The 16,424-nt window shown below is 36.1% G+C and overlaps 1 protein-coding gene across 1 annotated transcript; it reads left to right on the top strand.

Annotated features, from left to right (window-relative positions):
* Window positions 1-5,741: 5,741 nt before the first annotated feature.
* Window positions 5,742-16,062, top strand: LOC145223326 (uncharacterized). Its single transcript, XM_080089745.1, has 11 exons — window positions 5,742-5,907; window positions 6,297-6,420; window positions 6,489-6,642; window positions 6,702-6,916; window positions 9,853-9,931; window positions 11,273-11,358; window positions 11,944-12,340; window positions 12,440-12,583; window positions 12,828-12,989; window positions 13,111-13,258; window positions 14,905-16,062. Exons 1-11 carry the CDS (start codon window positions 5,846-5,848, stop codon window positions 14,999-15,001), a joined length of 1,668 nt encoding a protein of 555 aa, XP_079945871.1. The 5' UTR covers window positions 5,742-5,845; the 3' UTR covers window positions 15,002-16,062.
* The last annotated feature ends 362 nt before the right edge of the window (window positions 16,063-16,424 follow it).

Here is a 16,424-nt window from a genome sequence, read left to right as displayed (position 1 = left end):
AATGAAATATTAGTAGTGACTAAAATAATGGCTCAAATAGACGTAAATAGCGATACTCTTTATCGTTTAAACGTGTCGACAAATGCTCATGCCATCTTAGTACTAACTAGGGCAAATATTTTTTGACTTGTCAAAAAAAGTCAAAATTTTGTCAAAATATTTGAAATAGGTCAAAAATTGTCAAAATTGTTTACAAAGTCAAATTTTTTTACAAAGTTAAAATTGTTTACAAACTGCATTGTCGTGGTGTTGTAGAGGTTGCTCTGTCAGTGAACTGTTCATTTTACACCTTGTAGCCTACTTTATACTGTTGTAACTGGCCCATTGCCCACTTATTGTGAATCATAAACCATAAAGTGAGTGAAAGAATTAGGTTGATATGGCGTGATGCTCAACATATCTCAAAACGTGCAAGATTTTGGTAGGTCCCAAGTCATTTTACGGCAGCTGCAGGTTAGGTGCAGCTCTCGCTTCGGTTTTGCTTTAGGTATTTCATATATCTTTCGTTTAGACAACTGTATTGAATAATTTTTGTTGTGTCTTAGCTCCAGTTTTTTGGGAGTGATTTTTAATTAGCTCATTTCCCTTTTCAGAACGGGCTAGGTCTGTGTTCAGATTTTTGCCCTTATTTTTTACATTTGCTCTACAGAGTAGCCTACAGCCATATTTTAACTTTTTGTACAATAATGTGTAATTTAACTACTTGAATTTTTCATAGGTCAAAATTTAGTCAAAAAAAAGTTTTTTAAAGTCAAAATTTGTCAAAATTTTCAATTTGTAGGTCAAAATTTTTCGTTTTTTAGGTCAAAAAATAATTTCCCTAGTAATAACACTTAATTTAGACACGGCTTTTTATTTAGACAGTATTGCGATTTTAATGAAATAATGGGCCCGAAAAGTTTCAAAAATTGTGTTGAAGGCAACGTATTTCATCATTATACTCGCTTTTAGCCAAAAGGTGGTGTTAGTAAATTGCATTTTATTGCAATTTTTGAGTCGGGTTCACTTTTTTGAAACGGATTATCAAAAAAGACAGAGAGAAATATGTTGGTGAGAATTTCAGAAGAATTATTGGCCCCGATAGTTTTTAAATATTGGATTGAACGTATTTCGTCAACACTTGTGTTTGGCCAAGTTTTTTGTTACGCGATCATTCGTGACGTTCTCTCGTTTCGTTTTCCTACTTTCCCTTTATCCTGGCAGAATGACAATAGGCAAAGCCGGATTAAGGTTCTGCTGGCTTGTAGGCACATTTTATTAGTGGCCCGAAAATCAGGGTTGTCAACTAAAAATATAGAATTATCAGTGTTGCCAAATCAAAAAAGTGGCCTAGATTTTTGACTGGCCTGTAGGCACGTGCCTACTTTGCCTAATGGTTAATCCGGCACTGACAATAGTCATTTGACGGCAACAAAGAAACCTTTTCTTTTCTGAACATGACCAAGAGCCAACCACATCGACTGTCCCATAAATATGCCCTTTGTACTTTAATAATTCCGTTCTAGTAAACACGCTAGCACCTGTCAACAACTGTCTCGCGAACGGCTCTTTTTTTCCTCACGCGTGTAACGGTTGCAACATTATTGTGCAATGTTTATGAAAACGATTGCATGCTATTTCGCAATAACGTTTCACACCACTAAAAGGAAGGGTTTACCCTCATTTCTGCAAAAACTAATGTTTATATTTCCGTTTCTATGGTAGTCATAAGTTATTTTCAGCCATTTTTCGGGTTCCAGAAAGATCTAACAGTAAACATAGTGTTTATTCCCTTATGACACATATTTCCGTCGGTATTTGCAATGTTTCCGCAGTTGTGTTTCGTATTAGAACGCGTCGTTTCCACCCTGTGAAAAAGCATATGGTGTTCACCAAAAGGCGCTATGTCACTATAAATTACATGGCTACCTTAAAATAAATAATATAAGTAATATGAGAAAAAGAATTCGTACACCGGCCAATGTTTCACATTGTTATATAAGCGTAGACTTTGATGTTTTCGCCGTTCTATTTGTGGATGCTAATTGTGGTTTCTATCTCACTGCTGTTGTTAGCTGGTCAAGAGCTAACCTAACGATATCGCCTAAAGCAAATATTCAAGAAATACAGAGTGTAATCAACTCTGTGTGTGCCTAATATTTGAGATAGTGCAATGAACCGCGCTAATATAAGAGGATCAATTCGACGTAGGTCCATCAGGTTCGCAAGACTTGCTAACTATTCTAGACATTACAGACAAGCTATAAACCGAGAGGAGGAAGAGGAAGAAATTAACCGTGCCCATAGGCGTACACTGCAACTTTCTGTTGTCGCTAAGCGTGAGATCAATCGTTTGACTGTGGTTCAGCACGCAGTCCCAACCTTTGTCTGGAATTCTAATTTTGGAGAGTTTAACTTGAAGTTCAAGCCTTGTGCTTTGGAAGAAGAGATTTCTCTAACCGAATTTATAGGCGACAGTGATCAATTTCTAGCTGAAGGACTTCGACGACGTTTGCAAGAAATAAGGTGCGAAATCTTCCAAGGCACAATCGTAAGCACAGATTTCGATCAGGCTAGTTTTGGCGACAACCCAGCTATACTAAGTAAAGCTGTGAGATTCTATCAACGAGTCAACCGTGAACAACTCGAGTGGATCGCTCTAACGCACGCAGCACCTTCAAGGCCTTTGTGGTCACGTCCTAACGAAGACGAGTCTTGCGTTATCAATCTATCTATTCCCTTGAGACACCATACTTGCCGCCCAACAGGCTCTAGGGAGGTTGGTGTTTCACGCGAATGACGCGAAAATCGAGGTTTACACCAGGCGCGACCGTTGCGAACAAAGCTGTTTCGTCCGATCATCCGGCAGTGGTGCACTGCCAATATATGATTAGACGTGCAATTAATATCATGGAATTGTGTTTAGTTGTTGCATGTGTAGGGTTAATCGAAGAATAGTGCACAATACAAAGCCTGTGACCATTAAAAAAGTGGTTTTGCTATTGATAATTGTAAAATTGCTCCTAAAGCAAAGTCGTTGTTTATGTAATGCAAAACTACTATACTCTGTACAGCTAATTAAAGAAATTTTTCTCCAAGTGTTCGTGTGTCTGTTTTATCTTGATTGTTTGCACTCGAAAACTTAAACATGTACCATTTTGGGGGGGATAAAATACAACAAAGTTAACCTATTTCATTTTCCAAAAACCATGTTATTTCCTATTTAATCTACCTGGTGGGTCTGTATATTGGAAAACTTGGTTCCAGGCATATTAATTCTGATACCACTGCACCTATTCTATTACCATTTGAAAATAGTATATTGATCATGTGCTTTTTGATATGACAGCGCGATTTATGACTGTCCTGCACTTTTGTGAGTGGTATATTTTTACAATTTGCATCAATTGACATTGTGTAATAAAATTGCAGCGCCTAAACCTCCATATGACAACAAAGTAACGGACATAAATGACCAAGACTGATCATTCCTACATATTCTGGGCAAAATTCTCGCGCGAAGCGCCGTTTCTGTTGCTCACGGAGCAACCCAGACGCGAAGCGCGCAAACGAGAGAAGCGCGAAATGGGACTTCCCCACGCGTTACTTAAACAGATAAAGAAATTTCGCGTTGCTCGCTTCGCACGCGCTTGGTGCATAGAGCCGAAACCGACGCATTAACGGCTGCTTGTATACACGATGTTTTCAGAAAGGTGCAATGGCGGCTTGTGCAAAGGCATGGTGAACCCGCAAGACCCGCAATTTTCTTAAGATTTCGATAAAATAAAAAAAACTAGGGTCAATTGTTTGACTTTCTGTATAATCCCTAATGTCAGCAGCCATTTAACAGTTTTGACAGAGCAGAGAGCGTCCCGGAGTCAAAGAAAAAGAGGGGGAGAGATAAGGAAGTGGCTTGGTAACTGGATCAAGTTCGATTTCGAATCGCGCAAAATATAAATAATCTGTAGATTTCATTTGTTTCAAAATAAGGGCGCCTTAACAATACTTACTACCATCTAAAAGCAGTACTACCATTTACCACAAATTTGAGTCTTTAGCCGCAGCAAGTCAATGTTGTTGTTGTATTGTCAAATTTTGGTCAATATTTGTATTACAGCGGTTACTGTCGATCAAACCAAATGAAGTTACATTGTTTGTTTTCGGGATATCGGCGTTCCAGTAGTGTTCTCACCTAATTTTTGGAACAGTTTGAGTTTTTAACAAATTTGTCATTAAACTGGTGTACTGCTAAACAAATACTAGTTGTTTTTCAGGAACTTGTATTTTTTCTGACGTTTTGCCCGCCAGAACGGTAGGGCTTCTTCAGAGCAAAAAATAATATATCACGACCACAAGCGAAAATGTGCAAGGGCAGCGGAAAATCATGAAAAATAGTTTGAGTGTGGGTAATTCCCCATTTTGATGCGGGTTTTGTTTTTATCGTTTTAACGATTATGGTAAATTGCAGTTTTTCAACTTAAGAAGTTAGTAAATCTTGATTGTTATTATGTTTTTAACTCATGAATGTCTTAATGGCTAAATTGTTTGATGTCAAGAAATGATTTGTAGGCAAAATAAATTAGCATCTTGTAACATTACTTTATGCATTTTACTGAAACAATATGTTTTTTTGATATGTGATAGTTTGGGAACCACGACACGTTTAAATAGATTAAGTAAATAAACTATGTGCATTTAACTTGACTGAAATGTAATTCGTATGCTTGTTATTTACATTTATATACGTTAAAAATCTTCGGAAGTATATTTTGTAACTATTATGTTAAAACGTCGCAAGTGCCAACAATACCTGCCAATTAAAGATCAACAAACGAAATGGTGAAACGCATGGGGAAACCCCCCATTAAAATCTAAGTTTTCGCACAGGCATCTTCAAATAAGAGATCGATTGTAAGAAGGCGCATAAAGTTATGAGCCAGAGATATTAGAATAGAAAAAAAGTATATATGTTGCACAAAATAATGGTCTATAGATATTAGATGACCCCTTAGTAATCTCTGGTCTGAGATAAAAGTTTTGTTTGTTTTATTGGTTTACATTTTTTTAATTTGCGCACACACGAATAGTAGGTTTTTGTGTTGTGCAGTGTTCATTGTTACTTTTTACAATTTGATTATTGGTGTAGGGAACATTTCTTTTTTTTAACAAAACCTGAGAATAAATAGGTGCTGTTCTATATGTAAGTAAGGTTTTTAATGTGTTTGTTACCAGGGAATGGCAATACAGTATTTATTAACCTTTTATTGATTGTGGTAAATTGTAGTTTTTTGTTATTAAAGATCATTCCTTGAGAGTTAAAAAGTTTGATTACCTACTAGAATCTGTTGGTGTTTAACCTATTTTATCTCATGCCCATTACTGAAACCCAACTTTGTTTTTTCTGTATCATAAGCCCCTGTAACCCCCAGTAAAGTAGCTAACAACCTATGTGAAACCCACAGGTTGACAACAACTGTGCTAGGGCGATAACTCCCTTCCTATTTTGTGTTTTTAACAGTATTGTTTAATGCTGTGCCTAACAAACATTCAGTAGAGAGTTGTTTTAAGTTTTACTAAAGTTGTGTTGAGTTTCTTTTGCCCCGTAAAACAAATCGTAGTGACACAATTGCACTAAAATATTTTCCAGGTCAGCAATAGCTGTGTGTTGACACAAATGGTGGATAGATCATAAATGTAGTGCAGATTACATTATACAGTTGTTATGTTTTATGCGCGTGAATGTATTTTTTTAGTGTTTAATGTTAAGAAATACTCTGTTTTAGGGTTAGTTTTGACTTACTATTTACCATCCTGTAATATTACTTTGTGCATTTTGAAGAGACAATTTTCTTTTGTTTTTATCACAATGGATACAACGAACAATGATGTTACGAGGCATTACGCTCTATTGGGAAAACTTATTGCTGAGTAAGTGTGTTGTATATATCTTTAATCCAGCTAAAAAAAGTCACCTGGCAGTACAACGCGAGAAAATGTTTGGTTATAAAATCATGCTAGATAACTTGTTTTGAAAATTTTATGCATGCAAAGTTTGTTTCTATGTTTCCAATTTGATCAGTTGTTTTCCTGCCTTGGTATTTCCTATTTGGACAGTTGTTTTACTTTTTCTAAAGCATTGCTAAGCTGCAGACAGTGTACATTGTTACAACCTTGTGGGTCTCGTTGTTACATCTCTTGATAAAAAAATAGTATGTAGCCATGTGTATACCTTATTTTTTTTAAGAAGACTGTGCCACAATGAAAAATTGTCATGCACATGTAAATTTTTTCACACAATATTTTACACCTAAAAACAGAGATAGAAATTCGGATGAATCTACTTGTGACTTGGTGCTGGAGTCAGAAGGAAAAAAATTTCCAGTTCACAAAAATGTTATGATGCTTGTTTCCAAGTATTTTAAAAAGATGTTTACTGTTGAGGTAAAAAAAAATTTTTACTTAAACAATGCAAATGTACTCCATTTAAATTTTTTGCTGTTGTATTGCAGATGAAAGAGAAATATGAAGGCATTGTTAAGATGCTCCAGATTCCACATCAGCGACTTGCAAATCTTATTGAGTTCATTTATACTGGTAGAATAATAATTACTGAAGACAATGTTATAAACATCATGGATGATGCAGAATACACAGAACTAGAAGGTTTTACTTAAAAAAATAACAACCTTTTTTACACTAAGTTTTTTTTTTATCTTTTTAAGTTCTCAAAAACATCTGCGCAACAGCTCTACTTAATCTCGTATCTGCTGACAACTGCTTAAAATTTCGAGCTTGTGCTCAGCGATATAATCTGGATGAAGTGTTTGTTAAAACAAACCAAGAAATTACAAACAGCTTTGCAGAAGTTGTTCGACAAGATGATTTTGTGCAACTTGATGTTGATGATATGTCTGCTGTTATCAAGCTAAAAGACAAAGTATTTTGATGTTTTTTTGTTTAAATTTTTAAAATTTCTATGTGAATTTGTCCAAACCTGTTTTACAGTGCAATGTTTGATGTATATTCGATAGCCCTAGATTTTACTATAAACAAAAAAGTTGCACTACAAACAAAAAGTTTCTATGGTGTAATAGTGTTATGAAGGCAACTGAACAAATGTTGCAAGTGATTATTTGTATTACATGGTGGTTTTGTAGATTGCAGTTAGGGCATGTAAATAGCTTCATGGCATCATAAGCATCAATGGTTGCTGCTCAAAACACCTATAGCAGTCAAAATTTAATGGCCCCAAAGCATAAAATTTCATAGGCTTGTTGATTAGGTGATTGTGGCTAAGAATTTTTTATTTTGCTTCTAGAACCCTGTTAAAATAAGAACAAATTTTAAAAGTTTGTTGATTTTGCCTTTTATACGTGTCAATTGTTGTGTTTCACCCTGTAGCCCATACATTTACCCCACTTCCCCTCTAAAATTAGTGACGTTTTGAACAATGCCGAAAGTAAATAAATTTTAACAGTTCAAAAATATGCTATTTTAGGTGTCAATTGTTGTGTTTCACTCTATAATTTTACTATAGATCCCTGACTGACCTTTGGTGAAAAAAATAGCGACACAATTGCACTAAAACAACCAGCAAGCTGGAATGTTGTCCAACATTAAAAACATTATGAAGTGCATAAACAGTGGAGGGCACAATTGCTGTATTGTGACTAAAATGACTTAATCAACTGCCAAAACATTTTTATCAGTAATTATGGGTCCCCTGCCCTGAAGGGGACACATATTGTTTTTTATCTATATTTTATTTTTTTCTGTCTAACGTGGATTTGTTATCACGTTTTGGTCAAGAAAGAATGGTTCAAACTTTTTCAAATTTACACACATTATAGATATCGGTCTAAAGATGGTGCATGTGAATTTTCACCCCATTTGATCCCTCAGTTCACCCACAACCCCCCAAAACGTGATATTTTTAAAACGGCTATACTTGCTAAAGCAGATGATTCTGGAGTTTCATACTTTTTTGATTGGCACATTGCAGCGTATTTTAAAGTATTTTGTAACTTGAAGCTGTATATATCCATTTTCTCCCCTTTACCCCCAAATATTTGTTTGTTTGTTCACATGTCAATGAGGTCAGAAATACGAGACTTACCCTGCTGAAATTTTAAACAGCTGTGGATAGGGTGCTCCTTGTTGGCTGTTAAAAATTTCAATGCGATTGGCTCAGTAATTACTCTTACAGCCCCAAATATGTTTTTACATGCTGTCTTTCGTCAAATTTGTGCTCGCTCAGTGCACAGCTGACACAGTGGGAGTGATTGACGATAGTGGCGCATGGAAAATGCCTCTGCTTCACGCATGAACGCAGTCATTACTTGACCATTTTTTCACTGGTTAGAATTAAGATGTTAGTTGTATTGCGCTGTAAACATTAATGTAGGTCAACTTATTCGTGTTTCGAAACGCAGAGTGACAATGCAGCACGATTTGTTACACCTGTGTAACATGACTTCTCAAACACGTTAATAAAACTGTTTCAGAACAAGTTTTGGACATAAAAAGCCCAGCTAAGCAATCATGTTGTATGTAGAAACCTAACGGGGCCAGGGAACGCTATGTGCAGATTAAAAATCTTCTTGCACTTGAAACTATCCGGTAGGGTTTCCTACAGTGATTTCTTTTCCTCTCACCCTCCCCCCTCTTTCCCTGACACGGGTCGTTATATCCTAGGGCCTCCTCGACTGGTCGACCATTGTTTCCCCAATTCGTATTATATCCACCATGCGCCAACCTTACTTCCTTGTGGGAACCCGACACATAACGCCCTATTTTACGGTGTAGCTGCAGCGTGTTGTACCACTATACACCAATTGTGTCATCCACTGTTTAGTGCAGTGGTTCTCAACCTTATGTGGACCACGACCCCCTTAAAGTAACTTTTTGGAATTGTGCCCCCCCCCTACATGTAACCATATAGGACCTGTGGCCCCTTAAAATGAAGATAGCAATCTCGCGTTGGAATGTGGTATTAAATTTGGCCTTAAACAAGTCTTAAAATAGAGTAAATAAGCATGATAAACCTCACTTATAAACAAATAGTATGTGAAATAGTCCATTAAATCGGGAATAAAGTTAAATGAAGTAATAATGACTTTTAGTGGGTGTTTCTTGTGAATCTACGCCCATGGCCCCCCGGAACACAGCTCGTGGCTCCCCTGGGGGGCCATGGCCCCTGGTTGGGAACACTGGTTCAGTGCTTCATAACTTTTAACGTTGCACAGCTATTTCCGACTTGGTGATTGTTTTTAGTGCAATTGTGTTACTATGTTTTCTCACACCAAGCGAAACAAACTCAACTCAATTATGCAGCATATTGTATAGCTTTATGTGACAGGAGCTTACAAAAAATTCAATTTTGTGCACTGTGGGTATAACACGACTAAGGGGGGTGGACAATAGTGGGATCAGTTGAGTTGGACCTAGAAAAGGAAAGAGGAATATACTTTTGCAATTAGTTGTCTCAAGTACCTAGTTGTGGCATGAGTTTCTGTTTTCAGAAACAAACAAAGGTTAGAAAAATGCTGGCTACCATGGGACCTAATATAAAATAAGTTTTTGGAATACAACGTTTATAAAATAGGTGATAGTGTATGTACAGTACAATATGTGCTAAGCCAACTTTCTAGTTATTGGTTGTTATTGGTATTGTACAATACTATGTTGCAAGGGCGATATTTTGGATAAACAGTTTGATAACATAATAGGGTGCCTCAACTACAGTCTTCATGTATTAAATAAATAACTGCAAACTTTTAAATTAAGAAATAAAAACTAGTGGATGAACTCTTGATAATCTCATTACCCGGCCACATTTCTAGTGTAAGGTTTAACAATTTTGTGTTTGTTCAGAACTTGGTGAGGAAAAGTTCTGTATGTCTTGGTTTGCTTGTTGATGAGACACTGAAACTTGCTCAATCACCATTTACTGGTAAGCTACTTTGCTAATTGTATGCTTGCTTCGTTGAACAATGAAGATACACAAATGTTGTTTTAATTTAAGTGTTTGCCAAATGTTTATCTCCCAAAGTAGGTGTCACCAACCTTTTAAAACCCTAGGGCTACCTTAAGATGGTTCAAGGGCTACCAGTAAAAAACATTAGTATAAACATGTTAGAATAACCTTAAAGCATACAAAATAACAGTATTGATAACTTAGTTGAGACTGACAAGATTTTGTTTGTGTGTTCATACAATGACGATGTGTTCATATGTCATTGTCAAAGTGACATTGTTTAGGTTAACATGTCACTAATTTATTAAATGAAAACATAGCCGAACTTTCTGTCAATTTTTTTATGCTTATCAGCCATGTTGTGTGGCACATTTAATCATATTGGTTTTGACAAAAAGGTTAATTGTAAATCCCTGTCTATAACAGGGTTCTTAAAATAAAGGCTGTTTTGAGAGCTAGAAATAAATCTCGAAGTAAGGCTAAGGCCACAGGATAAAAAGTTTGCTAACAGTGATTAATGAAACAAGATCCGATATAAATTCAGAACATATGTTATATTTACGGCATGTACTACACAAACAGTTTGACAAAACTATTCAACAAAAAAAAACAGAAAACTGAAATAAATCACCTCCGCTTCTGTTGCTGTTTTTAAAAATAATTGTACATAGTGACACAACAATGGAATGCGACATCACAATATGTTGGTCAAGTAGTATACAAAGTATTTCAATAACTCAACTTATTGCACATTCTGAACAAAAAAAAATCTGGTTGCAAAAAAGGGTTGCCACAGTTTCGATTTCCTTTAATATTTCTGGCATTTCCAAAATACACTACTTTCAAACAACTTTCGATTTAAAATGCTTTTGGGGCGCCTAAAGCCGTCTTGTGGTATAGCCCTTTTAGCGGACCACTTCATTCTCTAACTGGAATTTATTACCTCGCATGTGACATAACAGATGATTGTCATGTTTGTTGCACAATGCTTTGTTAGGTACTAATTGATCAAGGTTAGTTAAACGTGTTTCACTACTTTTTATGGTATCTTTATGTATACATGCATTATTTTATTCAAACTATGGATTTTTTGCAATCACTTCCAAGTTGATTTTACAATATGTACCCCAAGTTGGTCAAATATGTGCAAACTTTACAAGTTTGAACAGTTGGTTCAGTAATGAAGAAAAAAAACTAAGATAACTGAGAGTGTAATTTAGCTTTTCATAATTGTCAGTGGTTCATGTTGGGTGACAAACTGTTGATACTTTTTTGTGTTGATGAGGTGAAAACTGAGGTCTTATTTGTTTTTCACAGGTAAACTTCTTATTGTTGGTGGAGAGGAGTCACCTACTTATTGTGTTGTTTATGATGTCACCACCAGGCAGCCAACTCTTTTGCCAGTAAGTTTGAATGTTTTTTTAGTAAGTTTGAATGTTTTAAAATGGACGAATAATACCAATTACACCTGCAGACAATTTGTTCTGTTGTTTGTATTATTAAAACGGTTCTCAAACTCGGGTCCGTGCTCAGTAAAGCATGTGTGGTGTATTGTGACATCACAAACACCCCATTTACATTTACACTAGAGACGCACCAAATTGGCTATGCAGTTTTGCCAAACCGAATGTTCTATACATCTCTTATTAAAAAAAATTCCTGCATAACATGTGAGCAAGCCATTGCTAAGTGCCATGTTTTCAAAACATTTGATAATGCTTTGTGTTTTATTTTCACAATTCTCTCTGTTACACATGTTGTGTTGTCAGGAAGGTTCAAACCATGTTTCCTATTAAAAAAACTATTTTCAGGTTAGCATTAACTCTTTTGGCTAATGCTTTGCTGAGTTTATGCAACTGGTCGGCCCAAGCCAAGAATTAAAAAGTCATGATGTTTGGTAGCGAGTACTGGGGCTCTGGCTCGGTTTAGCCCATTCTTACCATTTATGATAAGTAACTATTAAAAGTATTTCCACATTTTTCTAATAGAATCTAAACATTGGAAGAGCTGGGGCCACTGCAGTAAAAGTTGGAAGTAAAGTTTATGTGATCGGAAGTGCTGCTGAAGTTGATGAAGATGGTTATGGCGACAGTGACAGCAATGGCAATGGAGATGATGACAGTGATGATAGAGATGATGAAGATGGTCAAGGTGATGATGAAGGTGGCCTCAGTGATGATGGAGGTGGTCATGGTGATGATGAAGTTGACCTCAGTGATGATGAAGGTGACCTTAGTGGTGATGATAAAGATGGCCTCAGTGACGATGAAGGTGGTGATGAAAGTCACAGTTGTGAAATGTTGGACCTAAATGAACCAACAGAATGGAAGGTGCTTCCAGATATGTTTGAACATCGCTCGTATTGTGGATCAGGTTTTATAGCAGGTTAGTTTATTAGCAAACATCAATTTAAAAAAAAATTTAAACATCATTTACTCACATAAATTTATCTAAAAGAGTTTGTTTTGTTTTTTTGATATCCAGATCATATCTATGTTACTGGAGGTCAGGATGAAAATGAAAAAACACTCTCAAGTTGTGAGAAATTTGACATCCACAACAAAATGTGGACAAAGATAAATAACATGCTGCATGCAAGAGAGGAACATGGAACTGTTGTTTGCAATGGTAAGGATATAAACAATTTGCTGAAATATATTTTCGTGGGATTTTGTTGATAATGTATAAACTTTGTTTACATATTTTACATACTTGATTACATATTTAAGTTTTTTTGCATACATTTCAAGTTGATTGTGATCATGTTTGAACCATAACATTAGAAATTTAACAGATGGTGCTATTTAAAACCATTTTGTCTGCAAATATACCATTCTATCAATATCATAAACCTAAATTTAATGTTGTTTAGGATCACTTTATTGCTTGGGCGGTTATGATGATGAATCTGTTGTATTATCATCATGTGAACGATGTGATCTGGAGAGTGGTATATGGAATGAGATTGCACCTCTCAATCAAGCAAGAGGCGGTTTGGCATGTGTTGTGTTGGATGGAAACATCTATGCAATAGGTAATACTTGCTAGTTTGATTTTTTGTTTTTGATTTTATGTTAGCTATTACTTTTGATTTATGTTTACTTTAATATTATCTATGACTTTACTCTCTGCAAAAAGTGCTCATACTGTAACAGGTGGATTTTGTGAAGAAGGCCAAGACCTGGCAACTGTTGAGCGTTTAGATCCAAAGGTAGGCATGTGGGAGAATATTACATCACTTAAACATGATCATGGTCATTTATCTGCTTGTGTGATTGGAAACAAAATTTTTGTTATTGGAGGGTGAGAATAATTAGCATTTACTATAATTTTCCACCTAATGTTTGCTTTTGCATTTGAATTTATCATTGATATAAAGTGGCGTTTGCATTGCCCTATCTATATTATAACATTGTAAAATGCCGTTCCAGAACAGTATAACCCAGGGGTCTTCAACCTTTTTAGCTCAATCGCCCCCTTTTCAAGGCACTGGCTCAAAATCGCCCCCCTATGAGATTGTTATTAGTGTAAAAGTTCTGCCTTTTGAGCAGATGTAGGCAGTTAGATTCTTCAGCAACACGAGAAATTCAGTTAACAGTTAAAACCTAATTTAACACGAGAAAGCTACTACAACATGCAAGGTCCAATTCACGCAATTCTTCTAATGCACCTGAGAAAATCATAGACAAAACAATATTACGATTATGTGCAAACAATAGCTTTCTTTAATTGAAAACAATGGGGCATTACTCGGTAGAGGAGAGTTCTAAATGATACAAATACTTCGCAGTTTGGAAAGCACTTGTAGGCCTATAGGAAGTGTGAAAGCAATACAAGTTTGAGGTAAGACCCATTACCATTGTATTTAAAAAATATGGCCCGTCACCATACGAAGCCTCAACAAAATGTCCCCTGTGGCTAATTAAATGCCCAACCTTGCTTTCGAGATCACAAAAAGTACAACAATCCCCAGTAAACACAATGTATTCAAATTGCAGCACGCTGATGTCCCTGGTGTTTGTTTCCAATACGAATTATATCTGCTTGTAAGTTAAAGTTAGCTAAGTCTCACAGTGCTTGTACATATTTATACAATCAGTAATGTTGAAATCGACCCCTTTTGAAGTCAAATCGCCCCCCAACTTCCAAAATTGTCACCATCGCCCCCTCAGTGGACGTAATCGCCCCTGTTGAAGAACCCTGCTATAACCCTTTAAAAAGGAAGTTCTGTTTAACTGCAATCACAAATAAGATGGTCAGTGTTGCCAGGTCAAATTGCGGAAAAGCGCAACTTTACCCGTCAAAAGGAGCCCAATTTTACAAACACCTGAAATACAAATGATTTTTACTACGTTCACCTGTAAGGATTACAATTATTCATGTTTCTCCGTTTCAGATTTACTTTTTGTGCTTTTTAAAACTGAATTTGAACTGTTTCCAGTAACGTACCTATTGAACACATGCGCACTGTTTGCCCACTTTTTATGCTGTTTTTTTTTAATACGTAATTTTTAGCAACAAAAATGTTCCGGTTTAATAACAAAGCAAGATGACCTTTCAAACAATGATTTTTGCCAAGAGACAATTGTTATTACGTGGGATGAACAAACGCGTTATTAAATTTCCCTGTTTGTAAAATGAACACTGCATTGCGTGGACTGAGGTCATTCTTTTGCTCAGCTGGATGTTAAATATCCGACGCTCTGTACAGTTTCGTCAACCCGCCCAAAAAGGCGCAACCCGCAACTCATGAAAAAAGCCCGCAACTCGATGTCAAAAGTAGCCCAATTCGGCGACAAAAGCGCAACCTGGCAACACTGAAGGTGGCCCAATCATGTAAAGAATTATCATGGTGCTTTTTAAACAATATTATAATGTGCTTTTGTGTACATCTAACCATTAGGATAAAAGTTTGTATTATACCATAATAATACAAAGTCCGTTTGCAGGAAAACGGTTGAAGTTTATGATCCAACCTCAAATGTTTGGGCAACTGCTTTCGAAATTGAGAAACCAGTGTCTGAGGCAGCTGTTGTTGCTATTTAAAATGTTTTGTTGATTTCTGTTTTAGAACTATGTTACAAATGCAGACCATTAACGTTTATTTCTACCAGTTTGTACATTTCCTATTTATGCTGTTTTACTTTACAAGTATTTGTACAAAGTAGGTTTAGAAAGAAAATGTAAGCCTTTAATTTATGCCTAATCAGTTTTTGTATTTTTACTGCATATTTTACTGCAAATACTAGTAAAAAAATGTCATTTCTTAAACATTTTGTGATTTAATTTGAATTGCTACTGAATCTCTTTAAAATCTATAAAACTGTTTCCAATATTTTATTTTTGTAATTCGTTTTCTGTCCATTTATCTTTTTAGTCTTACTCTGTTTTAGACATATTTGTTTGTTTGTTTCATTTTTATCCTCGGTGGGCGGGCAACGCCTGAATGCGTTATACTCACAATGAGTCCGTCATTCAGCTGCCTGTTTTTATTGCAAGTCCGTTGATCATTTTTTATTTGATTTTTTTTCAATTTGGGCAGTTGGTGCTTCAATTTAGTTTAACCCACCGGAGCCAGCATTGCCGCTTAAATTTCTTGCTCAAGGAAATACAAGCAACCGAAATAGGGTTAGAACCCATGATCTTGTGACCACAGGGTGGTTGCGCTAACCACTCAGTTAACTTTGGCTGACAAAAATTTGTTTCCCAATTGCATCCTCTTTTTTACTGTTTCTTGTTTAAGTTGAATTTTCTTTTGTTGGTGCAAACATAGTGCAGACCATGCCTAATTTTTTTGTTCATGAGCTGGCAGTTACGTTTCCTGGCTCATGGAGTGACAAATGTCCTAATCGCTTGGAGAGCCTCATTTACATTTACAATGTCCTAATCGCTTGGAGAGCCTCATTTACAACACTTTTCCATTTTCTATTCACAAACCTTTGCTGTATAACAGAAGTTCAATTGTGCGTCAAATAGTTTGATCTTCGCGTTTACATTGGCTATTCCCTGTAGGGTGGTCTGGAGAAGATTTGCTTGTTGCGATGCCGCGTTATTGGATATAAGAAATTGCTTAACTTCGGCTAATAAACGATAGACCTCGCTCCCTATGTATGTATGCTTGGAAACTGAAATAACATAAAAGAGTAATTAGACATCCAATTAATGTTTTAGGTGTCAACGCAGCACACGGAAAGACAAAAGGAAATCTGCTGTGTCAATAAGAAAGTAAATATGGGTTTGGTCCTTTCAAATTAGTTGACAATCACTTGCACAGTTTAATTGATTGGATTAGGCATTGGGAAGCAGGTTTAAATAATCTTTCACTTGTATATGAAAGATTGATGGTTACAGATAAATGGATACAGCCTGTCGAAACCAGTATGCCCCAGCTGTTCGTGAATCGTGCGTAAGGTTGTAGTAAATGAGACGTAAGAACAAATGCGAGAAATGGCATCGGGTGCAATGTTGA

This window comes from Phallusia mammillata, chromosome 4 (assembly GCF_965637545.1).
Source record: "Phallusia mammillata chromosome 4, kaPhaMamm4.hap1.1, whole genome shotgun sequence".
Taxonomy (NCBI): Eukaryota; Metazoa; Chordata; class Ascidiacea; order Phlebobranchia; family Ascidiidae; genus Phallusia; species Phallusia mammillata.
Note: the sequence above shows the minus strand (reverse complement) of the source record. Positions and strands in the feature narration are given on the sequence as shown.